This window comes from Phaethon aethereus, assembly GCF_964289735.1.
Source record: "Phaethon aethereus genome assembly, chromosome: 2".
Lineage (NCBI taxonomy): Eukaryota > Metazoa > Chordata > Aves > Phaethontiformes > Phaethontidae > Phaethon > Phaethon aethereus.
Window position 1 is genome coordinate 881,417 of NC_138582.1, and position 15,161 is coordinate 896,577.

At 58.2% G+C, this 15,161-nt stretch overlaps 3 protein-coding genes across 3 annotated transcripts; 2 read left to right on the plus strand and 1 right to left on the minus strand.

Moving 5' to 3' along the window:
- Positions 1–415: 415 nt before the first annotated feature.
- LOC309417181 (feather keratin-like) lies at positions 416–1,854 on the minus strand. Its single transcript, XM_082014632.1, has one exon. It carries the CDS (start codon positions 1,794–1,796, stop codon positions 1,482–1,484), a length of 315 nt encoding a protein of 104 aa, XP_081870758.1. The 5' UTR covers positions 1,797–1,854; the 3' UTR covers positions 416–1,481.
- A 5,539-nt stretch (positions 1,855–7,393) lies between these two features.
- On the plus strand, positions 7,394–8,164 carry LOC309417653 (feather keratin-like; the record flags this gene model as incomplete). The annotated part of the gene is made up of 1 exon (XM_082015179.1): positions 7,394–8,164. One exon carries the CDS (start codon positions 7,394–7,396, stop codon positions 7,706–7,708), a length of 315 nt encoding a protein of 104 aa, XP_081871305.1. The 3' UTR covers positions 7,709–8,164.
- A 2,550-nt stretch (positions 8,165–10,714) lies between these two features.
- Positions 10,715–11,888, plus strand: LOC309417840 (feather keratin-like). The gene has a single exon (XM_082015410.1). It carries the CDS (start codon positions 11,175–11,177, stop codon positions 11,481–11,483), a length of 309 nt encoding a protein of 102 aa, XP_081871536.1. The 5' UTR covers positions 10,715–11,174; the 3' UTR covers positions 11,484–11,888.
- The last annotated feature ends 3,273 nt before the right edge of the window (positions 11,889–15,161 follow it).

The window sequence follows — 15,161 nt, forward strand, 5'->3', positions numbered from 1 at the left end:
TCTTCACAGAGAGGGTGGTCAAGCATTGGAACAGGCTGCCCAGGGAGGTGGTGGAGTCACCATGTATGGGAGTGTTCAAAAAATGTGTGGATGTGGCACTTCAGGACATGTACTAGGGGACATGGTGGCGCTGGATTAATGGTTGGACTTGATGATCTTGAAGGTCATCAAGCCCGGGGAGAAGGACAAGAAGGTGATGGGAAGTGGTCGGCATGGATTTCCGAAGGGGACATCGTGCTTGGCCGACCTCCGTGTCTTCCACGTTGAGGTGACTGGGTGTTGGACGAGGGGAGAGCAGTGGCAGTTGTTGAGCTGTACTTGAATGAAGCCTTTGTCACCCTCTGTCGTCACACGCTCGTAGACAAGCTGAGAAAGCATGGGTTGCGTAAGGGGCCAGTGGAGGTGGTCTGCAAAGCGGCTGAAGGGCTGGGCCCAGAGGCTTGTGATGAGGGGCAGGACAGGAGGCCCTGGGCACAAGTGAAAACAGACGGAATTCCATGGGCAAAGGCGGCAAGCCCTTTTCAGTGTGAGGGCAGTCAAAGAGTGGAAGAGGTAGTGGAGTCTGCGCCCTGGGAGGTACTGGAAAGCCGAGTGGCCGTGGCCCCGGACAAGCTGCTCTAGCTGGCCCTGCTTGAGGAGGGGAGGTCGAAGCTCACGCTCTCCAGAGGTTCCTGCCGAAAGAAATGCTTCTGTGATTCTGTTTGCTGGGAGGGCCGGGGAGTCACGCTGGGGAAGAGAGTTAGTCGAGCGTGTGCTGGCACAGGGAGACCTGGTCAGAGGCGTGCACAGGGGAGCGCAGACGTGTCAAAGGCTTTGTCTGAGCCAGTGATGGGCTTGCGTCACGTTCTGGAAGCCCCCCAGGTGCCAGCCTGTCTTGCAGTTGGTTGTGGCGGCATATGTCCTAGGAGAGGTCTCGTGGCCCGTTTCCACCCACCCCGGTGGCGTGTTGAGCCCTGGCTTTGTGGCGGGTGAGGTTGGAAGAGCCTTGGGAGAAGAAAGGAAGTGGAGACGTCTCAGGTTGGGATGCAGGACATCTTTATTGAGGGAAAAGAGTGAAAAGGCAGGAGCACGGAGTGGAAGGGAGGCGGTCTGAGGAGCAAGTAGGGCAAGCATAAGCCGAGGTCCTTAGCTTGCCGTAGATTTTGCCAGAGCACCAGGGTCTTCCTGCCCTGCGTTGGGAGCAGCCCAGCGGAGGTCCCCCGCTGGCCTTTGTCTTGAGAGAAGGTGTTTGCAGTGGAGAGTAGTGGACCTGGCAGAAGGGGCGAATGCAAAGAGGGCAGTGGGAGAAGAGGAGGAGGTACATGGGCCATGTGTTGAGGCAGCCGGGCTGGGCCCTTCCCTGCTTCCTTGCTCGCTGTCTGGAGAGGAGGAGCTGTGGGCGGCAGGTCAACGTGGCAGCCAGATCGCAGAGCTGCGTCCTCAAGCTATGCCGTGGCTTCCAGGGCGTGTGTCGTTGCCGTCAGGGGTGGTGTGGAGGGCCCTTAGCAGGGGTAGCAGCCTCTTCGGCCACTAAAGCAGCCCAGGCCTCCTAAGCCGTAGCCGTAGCCGTAGCCGAAGCCGCCGGAGGAGACGGGCACTCCCTGGGAGCTGAGTTCGTTGCCCACGGCAGCCGATGAGGAGGATCCGACGGTGGTGCTCTGGGGGAAGGAGCTGAGGATGGGTCCTGGCAGGGTGACCACCACGGTGGAAGGCTGGATGACGACGCGGGAGTCCTCGCACTGCCTGACACAGGGCTCGTTGCAGCTGTTAGCCAGCGGGGTGGGTCCGCAGGGGCGGCAGAGGTCGTAGCAGGCCATGTGTGTGGTGTGGCGGGGCCCTGGAAGAGAGGCTGTTGAGGAGGAGGAGGGGCGCGGGGGTGCGAGGGGCAGTGCTGCAGGAGGGCAAGGGAGTGGGGAGGCCTGTTGTGGGGCAGTGGGGAGCGTGGCGGTGGGGAGGCGTCTGGGCTGCTGAGGCTGGGGTCAGAGGGTTCTGGAGGAGGCAGGCCAGGTAGGACAGGAGACGGAGGGGAAGGGGGTTCAAGCTCACCTGGTTGAGCGTGGAGGAGAAGGCGTCAGGAGAAGTGTGTGAGGGAGAGAGGCGCCGGGCGGGCTTTTATGCTGGTCCCCAAACGCCCGAGGAAGTGACACAGCCTTTGCGCATGACGGCCCTTTGCGGCAAGCAGCTCTCGCATGCCACAGCCTCGTGTGTAATGAGCTGGGGTGTGTTTTCCTTCCCACAACTCTCCATTTTCATGTCCTCCTCTCCCGGACACGTCTATCATGCCCTGGCGGCAGCTTTTAAGTGAGAGTCGGTATTCGGGAGGATTTGCATGGAAAGTGCATGTCAGGGCATTGTTCATACGTGGCCAAAGCATAGGAGTGGTGGGGTGTCGTCAGTGAGGTCACCCTGTGACATTCGTGTGCTGTGGTTTGCAGGTGAGAGGCCCCCCTTTCCTCTCAGGCCTGGCAGGCTGGTCAGGTCTTGGCAGCTGTACTGGGTGTGAGGCGCTGCCGCTTCCATCGCATTCGGTCTGTCCCTGCCTTGCCGCCAGCCCGCTACGCCCGTCTTGTGACCTCAGAGCAGAGGGATGGTGGCTTGGGGTCCCCTGCACAGGTGGTCCAGGGCCCCAGCAGCAGGGAGGATGGTGGTCCGCAGACCCCCTGCATGGGTCACTGCGGAGCACTGCAGTGAAGAGGGGAAGGTGGCTGAGGATCTCTGTCAAGGGATCAGTTGGGGACTCAATGGCAAGGTGAGACCATGGCCTGGGGACTGCCACGTAAGTGGAATGGATGTCGTGCTGCCAGGCAGACCATGCGACAAGGGCCCACCCTTGGGACAACTGAGAACCCCACATCAAGGTGAGTGGTGAGCTGGGCCCCTTCATGGGTTGCCCAGAGTCTTGGCAGCAAAGGGGGCCGGGGACACGGGACTCTGTGTGGGTGTCCCCAGGACCCCACTGTGAGGGAAGATGGTGTCATGGGGACTGCCAGGCGGTTGGGCTGGAGACCACAGCAAGATGGGGCCAAGAGCGGGGACCCCGCATGGGTGTCTCTGGCACCGTGCAGCATGGGCAAGAAGTGCAGGGTCTGTTGACATATTTATTGATTGCAGCTTTTGGGGGTCTGTTATTTAATGAGGGCATTTTCCCTGCCTCTCTTCCCCCTCCAAGTCATAGAATCATGGAATCTTTGGGTCGGAAGGGACCTTTCAAGGCCACTCAGTCCAACCCCCCTGCAATAAGCCAGAACATCTACAACTAGAGCAGGTTGCTCAGAGCCCCGTCCAAGCTGACCTGGAATGTTTCCAGGGCTGGGGCATCTACCACGTCTCTGGGCAACCTGGGCCAGGGTTTCAGAACCCTCACTGTCACAAATGTCTTCCTTACATCTAATCTAAATCTGCCCTCTTTCAGTTTAAAACCATTACCCTTGTCCTATCGCTACAGGCCCTGCTAAAATGTCTGTCCCCATCTTTCTTATCAGCCCCCTTTAAGGACGGGAAGGCTGCAAGAAGGTCTCCCCGGAGCCTTCTCTGCTCCAGGCTTAATAACCCTAACTTCCTCAGCGTGTCCTCACAGCAGAGCTGTTCCAGCCCTCTGAATGTTTTTGTGGCCTCCTCTGGCCCCACTCCAACAGGTCCGTGTATCTCCGTGTGCTGAGTGCTCCAGAGCTGGACGCAGCACTGCAGGGGCATCTCACCAGAGCAGAGCAGAGCAGAGCAGAGCAGAGCAAAGGGGCAGAAGCCCTCGCCCTGCTGGCCACGCTGCTCTGGATGCAACTTTCAGGGCTACAAGTGCACATTTCCCGCTCATGTGCAGCTTTTCATCCCCCAGGATTCCCAAGTCCCTTTCGGCAGGGCTGCTCTCCATCCCTTCATCCCCCAGCCTTGTGCTGATACCGGCGGTTGCCCCGACCCAGGTGCAGGACCATGCACTTGGCCTTGTTGACCCTCATGTGGTTCACACGGGCCCATTCCTTAACGTTGCCTGGGTCCCTCTCGATGGATCCCATCCCTCAGGCATGTCAACCACACCACTCAGCTTGGTGTCGTCTGCAAACGTGCTGAGGGTACACTCGATCCCACTGGCTATGTCATGGATGAAGATAATTAAGGAGTACTTGTCCCAGTGTGGAACCCTGAGGGACACCACTTGTCACCGATCTCCATCTGGACATTGAGCCATTGACCACCACCCTCTGGGTGCGACCATCCAAGCAATTCCTCATCCACCCAACAGTCCACCCACCATATCCATCTCTCTCCAATTTGGAGAGAAGGATGTTGTGGGGGACCGTGTCAAAGGCCTTACAGAAGTCCAGAGAGGCGACATCCATCGCTCTTCCCTTGTCCACTGATGCGGTCACTCCATCCTAGAAGGCCATTCGGTTGGTCAGGCAGGATCTGCCCTTGGTGCAGCCATGCTGGCTGTCTCGAATCACCTCCCTGTCCTCCATGTGCCTTGGCATAGCTTCTAGGAGGATCTGTTCCATGATCTTCCCAGGCACAGAGCTGAGGCTGATGGGTCGGTAGCTCCCAGGGGCCTCCTTGCTCCCTTTTTTGAAAATGGGTGCAATGTTTCCCTTTTTCCAGTCTCCAGGGACTCTACCTGACTGCTATGACTTTTCAAATGTCATGGAGAGTGGTTTGGCAACTACATCAGCCAATTCCCGCAGGACCCTGGGATGCATCTCATCAGGTCCCATAGACTTTTCTATGTTCAGGTTTCTCAGGTGGCCTCAAACCTGATCTTCTCTTACAGTGGGACAGACTTTGGTCCTCCAGTCCCGTCTTGCAGTCCAGCCACTGGAGAGGTGTGGGAAGAGACACCACCAGTGAAGAGTGAGGCAAAGAAGTCATCGAGTACCTCAGCCTTCTCCTCATCTGTGCTTACCTCTCTTGCTCATCAAGGGGGGTACGCTTTTTTTGACCTTCCTTTTCTGGCTGAGATACCTGTAGAAGACCTTCTTATTGTTCTGTGCGTCGCTTGACACGTTCAGCTCCAGCCATGCCTTGGCCCTCCTGACCTCATCACTACAGAACCACAAAGTGTCCCTGTACTCATCCCAGAAAACCTGTCCCTGCTTCCACTGCCTGTGCATTTCCTTCTTGCCCTGTAGTTTGCCCAGCAGGACTTGCCTCTGCCATGCCGGCCTCCTGCCTTCCTTTCCTACAGGCGTAGGAACGTACGCTACAGGCATAGCGAGCTGGGAGCCAGGCAGGGAGGGAGCAAAAGCCATGGAAGGGGCAGTGCCTAACGACTCATACACCTGCAAAGCCCTGAGCAGTGTTCCAGGGATGAGGAAATAGCAGCCTCCCTGTCACAACGCACCTGCAAACATCACTTGAGTGCCACAAGATCACCTCACTGATGACACCCCAACTCTCCAATGCGTTAGACGCTTCTGCCAAAAGCCATGACCGGCATCTTCCATGCAAATCCTCCAGAACCCTACTCTCACTTAGAAGATGCCGGCAGGGCCACATGGACATGTCTGTGAGAGGAGGACATGACAACGCAGTGTTGTGGGAAGGAAAACACGGCTCACCTCATTTCCTGAGAGACGGCCTGCAAAACACTCACCTGGGCTGAACTGGGGCAGGCCTTGCCGTTCATCCACCCTTCGGCCTGCGTCCAACCACCACCAGGGCCTCGGCTCTGCAGCCACGTGCTGCAGGCTCGCCTCCCATGTCCTCTGCAGTCTCCACATCCTCCTTCTACCCGCCAGTCCCTGTTCAGACCAGTGGCCTCACCCCTCAGCACTCACCCCAGCTAAAATCAGAGAATCACAGAATCACAGAATCACTAGGTTGGAAAGGACCTTCAAGATCATCAAGTCCAACCATTAATCCAGAACCACCATTTCCCCTAAACCATGTCCTGAAGCGCCACATCCACACGTTTTTTGAACACTTCCAGGGATGGCGACTCCACCACCTCCCTGGGCAGCCTGTTCCAATGCCTGACCACCCTCTCAGTGAAGAAATTTTTCCTAATATCCAATCTAAACCTCCCCTGGTGCAACTTGAGGCCATTTCCTCTCGTCCTATCACTAGTTACTTGGGAGAAGAGACCAACACCCTCATCGCCACAACCCCCTTTCAGGTAGTTGTAGAGAGCGATAAGGTCTCCCCTCAGCCTCCTCTTCTCCAGACTAAACAACCCCAGTTCCCTCAGCCGCTCCTCATAAGACATGTGCTCCAGACCCCAAAGACCCCAAAGGCCCTGGCTCACCAAATCCTCTGCCTGCCTGCTGCTCCCACTCCCCCTCTGCCTCTGGCCACACTCACGGGCTCTCCAGAAACCCACCTGCCCTTGTGACGTGATCCACACCAAGCACTGTGTCCCGCCACAGCCCAGGCTGCACATGTGCCGGCCCAGCTAAGGGGAGCGCTGCGCTACGCAAGGGCCAGCACAAGGCTTTGGGGAGCGTCGCAGGACTCCCCACGTCACAGGGCTTGCGAGCTCTGAACCAGGGCTGCCACGACCACGGCCGGCTCTCGCAAGCAGCCCTCCTCTGCCCGCTTGCACTACCACCCCCAGCGATGGCACCAAGGGGGCATAACCCAAGCAGGCAGCCCCCTTTCTCCCAGCTACGACCTTACGAGCAAGAGGGGCACCAAGACACGCACACAGCACGCCCAACGGGAAAGGCCAGGCCTCAAAACAGCCTGAGCGAGCTGGGAGCCAGGCAGGGAGGGACTGAACGTGATGGAAGGGGCAGCGCCTCACGCCCGCCACACCTCCAAAGCCCAGACCGGCCTGCCAGGGCTGCGAGGAAATGGGGGCCCCTCTTCACAACGCACCCGCAAACCACAGCACACAAGTGCCACAGGATGACCTCACCGATGACACCCCACCTCTCCTACGCTCCGGTCACGTCTTCGGCCTGTCCTGACGTGCCATCAACACCAAGCCTTTGGCCTCTAATACTCACACTTAAAAGCTGCCGCCAGGGCCCACGTGGACACGTCTTCAAGCAAAGGACATGAAATTGCAGCATTGCGGGAAGGGAAACACACCCCACCTCACAGCCTGCCAGGCTGTGGCATGCAAGAGCCGCTTGCTGCAAAAGGCCGTCATGCGCAAAGGCCGCCCCGCCCCCTCGGGGACCAGCATAAAAGCCCGCCCGGCGCCTCTCTCCCTCACACACTTCTCCTGACGCCTTCTCCTCCACGCTCAACCAGGTGAGCTTGAACACCCTTCCCCTTCGTCTCCTGTCCTACCTGGCCTGCCTCCTCCAGAACCCTCTGCCCCCAGCCTCAGCAGCCCAGACGCCTCCCCACCGCCACGCTCCCCACTGCCCCACAACAGGCCTCCCCACGCCCTTGCCCTTCTTCAACACCGCCCCTCGCACCCCCACGCCCCTCCTCCTCCTCAACAGCCTCTCTTCCAGGGCCCCGCCACACCACACACATGGCCTGCTACGACCTCTGCCGCCCCTGCGGACCCACCCCGCTGGCTAACAGCTGCAACGAGCCCTGTGTCAGGCAGTGCGAGGACTCCCGCGTCGTCATCCAGCCTTCCACTGTGGTGGTCACCCTGCCAGGACCCATCCTCAGCTCCTTCCCCCAGAGCACCGCCGTCGGATCCTCCTCATCGGCTGCCGTGGGCAACGTCCTCAGCTCCCAGGGAGTGCCCGTCTCCTCTGGCGGCTTTGGCTATGGCTACGGCTACGGCTTAGGAGGCCTGGGCTGCTTTAGTGGCCGAAGAGGCTGCTACCCCTGCTAAGGGCCCTCGACAACACCCCTGACAGCCACCACCGACATCCAGGAAGCCACGGCATGGCTTGAGGATGCACCTCCGGCCGTTGCCGCCATATGGGTCTGCCGCCCTGCTCTTGGCTCCTCTCCTCAAGGCACCAAGTGGGAAGGGGACCAGCCCAGGTCCAGCACACATGGCCCATGTGCCTCCTCCTCCCACTTCTTTCTTTGCATCGTCCCTTCTGCCATGGCCGCTGCTCTCCGCTGCAACCACTTCCTCACAAGACAAAGACCGCCAGAGACCTACGGTGTGCCACTCCCACAGCGGGGCAGGAAGACCTCGGTGCTCTGGCCACATCCATCTCACGCAAGGGACCTCTGCTGATGGTTGCCCTATTTGCACCTCAGACTGGCTCCCTTCCACTTGGCATTCCTGCTGTTTCACTCTTTTCCCTCAATAAAGTTCTCTTGCATGCCAGCCTGAGACGCCTCCTCTTCCTTCCGTCTCTCAAGGCTCTTCCAACCTCACCCAGCACAAAACCAGGGCTCAAGTCGCTGTCGGGGTGGGGGGAAAAGGTCTGCAAGGCCTCTCTTAGGAACTATGTCCCCAGCAACAACTATAACACAGAGCAGCACAGTGGGCTTCCAGCCTGTGACACAAGCCCTTCGCTTGCCCAGACCAAGGCTTGGGCACGCTCCTGCGCCTCTACCCATGCCTCTGACGCAAGCTCCCCGTGATGGCACGCACTTGACCAACTCTCTTCCCCAGCACGACTCTCTGGCCGTCACAGCAAGCAGAAGCACAGCAAACAGAATCACTGAGTGCACAAGGAACCTCCGGAGACCATGTACTTCAACCCAACTTGCTCCAGCAGGGTCAGCTCGAGCAGGCTGTCCAGGACCATGTCCCGTCACGTTTTCAGTAGCTCCAAGGATGGAGACGCCAACACCTGTCTGCGCAACCGGTTCCACTGCTTGAGCACCCTCACCCTGGAAAAAGGTTGCCTTCTCTTCAAGGAAAGGGCACGTCTTTTCAGCTTTCTCCATTTGCTCGTGCCCTGGCCGTGGGCACCGGTGAGAACAATCTGACTCCCCTGTCCTCATTCCCTCTCACTCGGGACTTGCATGCGTGGATTGACATCTCCCCTGTGCGCCCTGGCATCCTGGCTCAAAAACCTCCCAGCTTGCACAGCTTCTCCTCATAGGAAGGATGCTCCAGTCCCTTCAGCACTTCCAGTCCCTTCAGGCACTTCCCTGGGTGGCCCTGCACTTGACTCGCTCCACTAAGTCCGTGTCCTCCTTCCCCTGGCGAGCCCCCAGCTGCACACATGACTCCACATGGCGCCTGCCTCACCAGCACCGAAGAGAGAGCAAGATCACCTCCGCCGACCTGCTGGCAACGCTCTTCCCAATGCTGCCCTGGAGACGCTTGGCCTCTTTTGCCGCCAGACTGCATTGCTGCCTCGTACTCAGCTGCTTCTCTACCAGGACCACACAGGCCTGTTGCACTAGGACAAGGGGTAACGGTTTCAAACTAAAAGAGGGCAGATTTAGACTAGATCTAAGGAAGAAATTTTTGAGAATGAGGGTGCTGAAACCCTGGCCCAGGTTGCCCAGAGAGGTGAGAGATGCCTCAGCCCTGGAAACATTCCAGGTCAGCTTGGAAGGGGCTCTGAGCAACCCGCTCAGGGGCTTGCCTAGCTGAAGATGTCCCTTCTCATGGTAGGGTGGTTGGACTAGATGAGCTTGAAAAGTCCCTTCCAAAGCAAACTATTCTGTGATTCTAAGCCAGTCCTGAACCCCTGTTGGGAAATGACACATTGTTCCTCCTCCTTCCTTTCCTCCTTCCTTTCTGTCTCTTTTGCATATTCCAGCTTTCCTTTCGCCTTCACTCAGCCTATTTCTTGTTAGTGTTGGAGAGTGGTGCTGGGAAGGAAGTTGGTTAAGAGTGTGCTGATAAGGGCAGATTGCATCAGAGGCACGGCCAGATGAGCATTACTGTACCCCAGCCTGTGTTTGGCCAACTGAAGGGCTTATGTCATGAGCTGAAAGGCAGACTTGTTCCAGTCTGCTGTTGGTGACATGCTTCCCAGAAGAGCTCTTGGCACCTTGGGGCACTCACCCACAGTTGTCGGCAGCAATCTCTCTGGTTGTATTGCGATGTCACGGCTTTGCCAAGCACGAAGTAGGCTGATCACAAGACTGCTGCGCACCCACGCAGATGGCCTCTTGAGCCCTGGCTTTGTGCCGGGTGACGTTGAAGACCCTCAGAAGAAGAAATGTACAGCAGGCGTGTCACGCTGGAATACAGGAGAACTTTACTGAGGCAAAAAAGTGAAAAGGCAGGAGCGCCACGGCGGAGTGCGCCAAACTGAGGTGCAAATAGGGAGGCCACCAGCCGAGGTCATTCGTGTGCAGTAGCTTTTGCCAGAGCCTCGAGGTCTTCCGGCCCTGTGGCTGGAACGGCACACCAGATTTTCCCAGTGGCCTTTGTCTTGTGAGATGCTGGATGCATCACAAAGTGATGGAAACAGCAGAAATGGCGAAGCAAAGAAGGAAGTGGGCAAAGAGGAGGAGATACACGGGCCATGTATGCAGGCAGCCCAGGCTGGACCCCTTCCCTGCTTGCGTGGTGCCTTGAGAGGAGCAACCGTGGACGGTGAACACATGTGCCAGGAAGGGGCTGGAATTGCATAATCAGTCCCCACCGTGGCTTCCAGGGTCTGGGTGGTGGCTGTCAGGGGTGGTGTAGAAGGCCTTGGCAAGGGTAGCAGCCTCTTCTGCCACTGAAGCAGCCCCGGCCTCCAAAGCCGTAGCCGTAGACCAGCTAGACCTGACCAGCCTGCCAGGCCTGAGAGGAAAGGGGGGCCTCTCACCTGCAAACCACAGCACACGAATGTCACAGGGTGACCTCACTGACGACACCCCACCACTCCTATGCTTTGGCCACGTATGAACAATGCCCTGACATGCACTTTCCATGCAAATCCTTCCGAATACCGACTCTCACTTAAAAGCTGCCGCCAGGGCATGATAGACGTGTCCGGGAGAGGAGGACATGAAAATGGAGAGTTGTGGGAAGGAAAACACACCCCAGCTCATTACACACGAGGCTGTGGCATGCGAGAGCTGCTTGCCGCAAAGGGCCGTCATGCGCAAAGGCTGTGTCACTTCCTCGGGCGTTTGGGGACCAGCATAAAAGCCCGCCCGGCGCCTCTCTCCCTCACACACTTCTCCTGACGCCTTCTCCTCCACGCTCAACCAGGTGAGCTTGAACCCCCTTCCCCTTCGTCTCCTGTCCTACCTGGCCTGCCTCCTCCAGAACCCTCTGCCCCCAGCCTCAGCAGCCCAGACGCCTCCCCACCGCCACGCTCCCCACTGCCCCACAACAGGCCTCCCCACTCCCTTGCCCTCCTGCAGCACTGCCCCTCGCACCCCCGCGCCCCTCCTCCTCCTCAACAGCCTCTCTTCCAGGGCCCCGCCACACCACACACATGGCCTGCTACGACCTCTGCCGCCCCTGCGGACCCACCCCGCTGGCTAACAGCTGCAACGAGCCCTGTGTCAGGCAGTGCGAGGACTCCCGCGTCGTCATCCAGCCTCCCGCCGTGCTGGTCACCCTGCCAGGACCCATCCTCAGCTCCTTCCCCCAGAGCACCACCGTCGGATCCTCCTCATCGGCTGCCGTGGGCAACGAACTCAGCTCCCAGGGAGTGCCCGTCTCCTCCGGCGGCTTCGGCTACGGCTACGGTTTAGGAGGCCTGGGCTGCTTTAGTGGCCGAAGAGGCTGCTACCCCTGCTAAGGGCCCTCCACACCACCCCTGACGGCAACGACACACGCCCTGGAAGCCACGGCATAGCTTGAGGACGCAGCTCCGCGCTCTGGCTGCCACGTTGGCCTGCTGCCCACAGCTCCTCCTCTCCAGACAGCGAGCAAGGAAGCAGGGAAGGGCCCAGCCCGGCTGCCTCAACACATGGCCCATGTACCTCCTCCTCTTCTCCCGCTGCCCTCTTTGCATTCGCCCCTTCTGCCAGGTCCACTACTCTCCACTGCAAACACCTTCTCTCAAGACAAAGGCCAGCGGGGGACCTCCGCTGGGCTGCTCCCAACGCAGGGCAGGAAGACCCTGGTGCTCTGGCAACATCTACGGCAAGCTAAGGACCTCGGCTTATGCTTGCCCTACTTGCTCCTCAGACCGCCTCCCTTCCACTCCGTGCTCCTGCCTTTTCACTCTTTTCCCTCAATAAAGATGTCCTGCATCCCAACCTGAGACGCCTCCACTTCCTTTCTTCTCCCAAGGCTCTTCCAACCTCACCCGCCACAAAGCCAGGGCTCAACACACCACCGGGGTGGGTGGAAACGGGCCACGAGACCTCTCCTAGGACATATGCCGCCACAACCAACTGCAAGACCGGCTGGCACCTGGGCGGCTTCCAGAACGTGACGCAAGCCCATCACTGGCTCAGACAAAGCCTTTGACACGACAGCGCTCCCCTGCGCACGCCTCTGACCAGGTCTCCCCGTGCCAGCACACACTCGACTAACTCTCTTCCCCAGCGTGACTCCCCGGCCCTCCCAGCAAACAGAATCACAGAAGCATTTCTTTCGGCAGGAACCTCTGGAGAGCGTGAGCTTCGACCTCCCCTCCTCAAGCAGGGCCAGCTAGAGCAGCTTGTCCGGGGCCACGGCCACTCGGCTTTCCAGTACCTCCCAGGGCGCAGACTCCACTACCTCTTCCACTCTTTGACTGCCCTCACACTGAAAAGGGCTTGCCGCCTTTGCCCATGGAATTCCGTCTGTTTTCACTTGTGCCCAGGGCCTCCTGTCCTGCCCCTCATCACAAGCCTCTGGGCCCAGCCCTTCAGCCGCTTTGCAGACCACCTCCACTGGCCCCTTACGCAACCCATGCTTTCTCAGCTTGTCTACGAGCGTGTGACGACAGAGGGTGACAAAGGCTTCATTCAAGTACAGCTCAACAACTGCCACTGCTCTCCCCTCGTCCAACACCCAGTCACCTCAACGTGGAAGACACGGAGGTCGGCCAAGCACGATGTCCCCTTCGGAAATCCATGCCGACCACTTCCCATCACCTTCTTGTCCTTCTCCCCGGGCTTGATGACCTTCAAGATCATCAAGTCCAACCATTAATCCAGCGCCACCATGTCCCCTAGTACATGTCCTGAAGTGCCACATCCACACATTTTTTGAACACTCCCATACATGGTGACTCCACCACCTCCCTGGGCAGCCTGTTCCAATGCTTGACCACCCTCTCTGTGAAGAAATTTTTCCAAATCTCCAATCTAAACCTCCCCTGGCACAACTTGAGGCCATTTCCTCCCGTCCTGTTACTAGTTATTTGGGAGAAGAGACCAACACCCATGTCGCCACAACCCCCTTTCTGGTAGTTGTAGAGAGTGATAAGGTCCCCCCTCAGCCTCCTCTTCTCCAGACTGAACAAGCCCAGTTCACTCAGCTGCCCCTCATCAGACTTGTGCTCCAGACCCCTCACCAGCTTCATTGCCCTTCTCTGGACACGTTCCAGCACCTCAGTGTCCTCCTTGGAGTGAGGGCCCAACACTGAACACAGGATTCGAGGTGCGGCCTCACCAGTGCCGAGTACAGGGGCACGATCACTGCCCTGCTGCTGCTGGCCACACTATTCCTCATACAGGCCAGGACGCTGTTGGCCTTCTTGGCCACCTGGGCACACTGCTGGCTCATGTTCAGCCGGCTGTCAACCAGCACCCCCAGGTCCCTTTTCCGCTGGGCAGCTCTCCAGCCACTCCTCCCCAAGCCTGTAGCATTGCATGGAGTTGTTGTGGCCGAAGTGCAGGACCCGGCACTTGGCCTTATTAAAACTCATCCAGTTGACCTCTGCCCATCGATCCAGCCTGTCCAGATCTCTCTGCAGAAACCTGCTACCCTCCAGCTGATCAACACTCCCACCCAACTTGGTGTCCTCTGCAAACTTACTGAGGGAGCCCTCAATTCCCTCATCCAGATCATCGATACAGATATTGGACAAGACCAGCCCCAAAACAGCCCTGGGGAACACCGCTTGTGACCGGCCACCAGCCGGATGTAACGCCACTCACCATAACTCTCTGGGCTCGGCCATCCAGCCAGTTCTTTCCCCAGCAAAGAGTAAACCTGTCTAAGCCACGAGCTGCCAGTTTCTCCAGGAGAATGCTGTGGGAGATGCTGTCAAAGGCTTTACTAAAGTCCAGGTAGACAACATCCACAGCCTTTCCCTCGTCCCCTAGGCGGGTCACCTGGGCATAGAAGGAGATCAGGTTGGTCAAGCAGGACCTGCCTTTCATGAACCCTTCCTGGCTGGGCCTGATCCCTTGGATCCCTTGGACCAATTGGTGGATAACGAATTGGGTGGATGGTCGTGCCAATTGTATCCTGGGCTGCATCAAAAGCAGCGCGGCCCGCGGGTTGAGGGAGGTGATTCTGCCCCTCTGCTCTGCTCTCGTGAGACTGGAGTACTGTGTTCAGCTCTGGGGCCCCCAGCATTAAAACGACGGGGACCTGTTGGAGAGTTTCCAGAGGAGGCCGCAAAGATGATCAGGGGCTGGAGATCCTCCCCGTTGAGGACAGACTGAGAGAGTTGGGGAGCCTACAGCAGTTGTTTAGGCTAGAGAAGGGAAGGCTCTGCAGAGACCTTATAGCGACCTTCCAGTAGCTAAAGGGTGCCTACAGGGAAGACGGGGAGGGACAGTGTGTGTAGTGATAGGACGAGGGAGAATGGCTTTAGACCGAAAGATCGTAGTTTGAGGTGAGATATTAGGAAGACACTCTTTACTATGAGGGTTGTGAGACACTGGAGAAAGCTGCCCAGAGATGTTGTGGATGCTCCCTCCCTGCAAGTGTTCAAGGCCAGCTTGGATGCGCACTCTGATCTAGTGGAAGCTGTCCCTGCCCATGCTGGGGGGAGTTGGACTAAATGATCTTTACGAGCCCTTCCAACCCAACCCATTCTGTGCTTCCATGAGCTCCTTGTCCGTATCTTGACCCACAAACCTTTCATTATGTTTTCTCTCCCCTTTCTGAATGAGGAGGGAGAGTGATGGAGCAGTCTGGTGGGCACCAGACATCCCCGCACACTTAAACCCCCACACATGAGGAGCTTGCGTCAGAGGCACGGGTGAAAGTGCATTAGCACGTCCAAGCCCACCAGGTGCCAGTGGGAGGTGTTGCTGGGGACACACTTCCTAAGAGAGGCCGCGTGGCCCTTTTCCACCAACCCAATGGCCTCTTGAGAGCCGGCTTTGTGCTGGGTGAAGTTGGCAGAGCCTGGGGAAAAGAAAGGACGTGGAGGCGCCCCAGGCTGGGATGCAGAAATTTATTGAGGGAAAAACACGGTGAAAAGGCAGGAGGGCCAAGTGGGAGGGAGCCGGTCTGAGGTACAAGTAGGGCGACCATTGGCCAATGTGCTTGCAGCAGGGAGTACGTGACACAGTAGAAGGGGCGA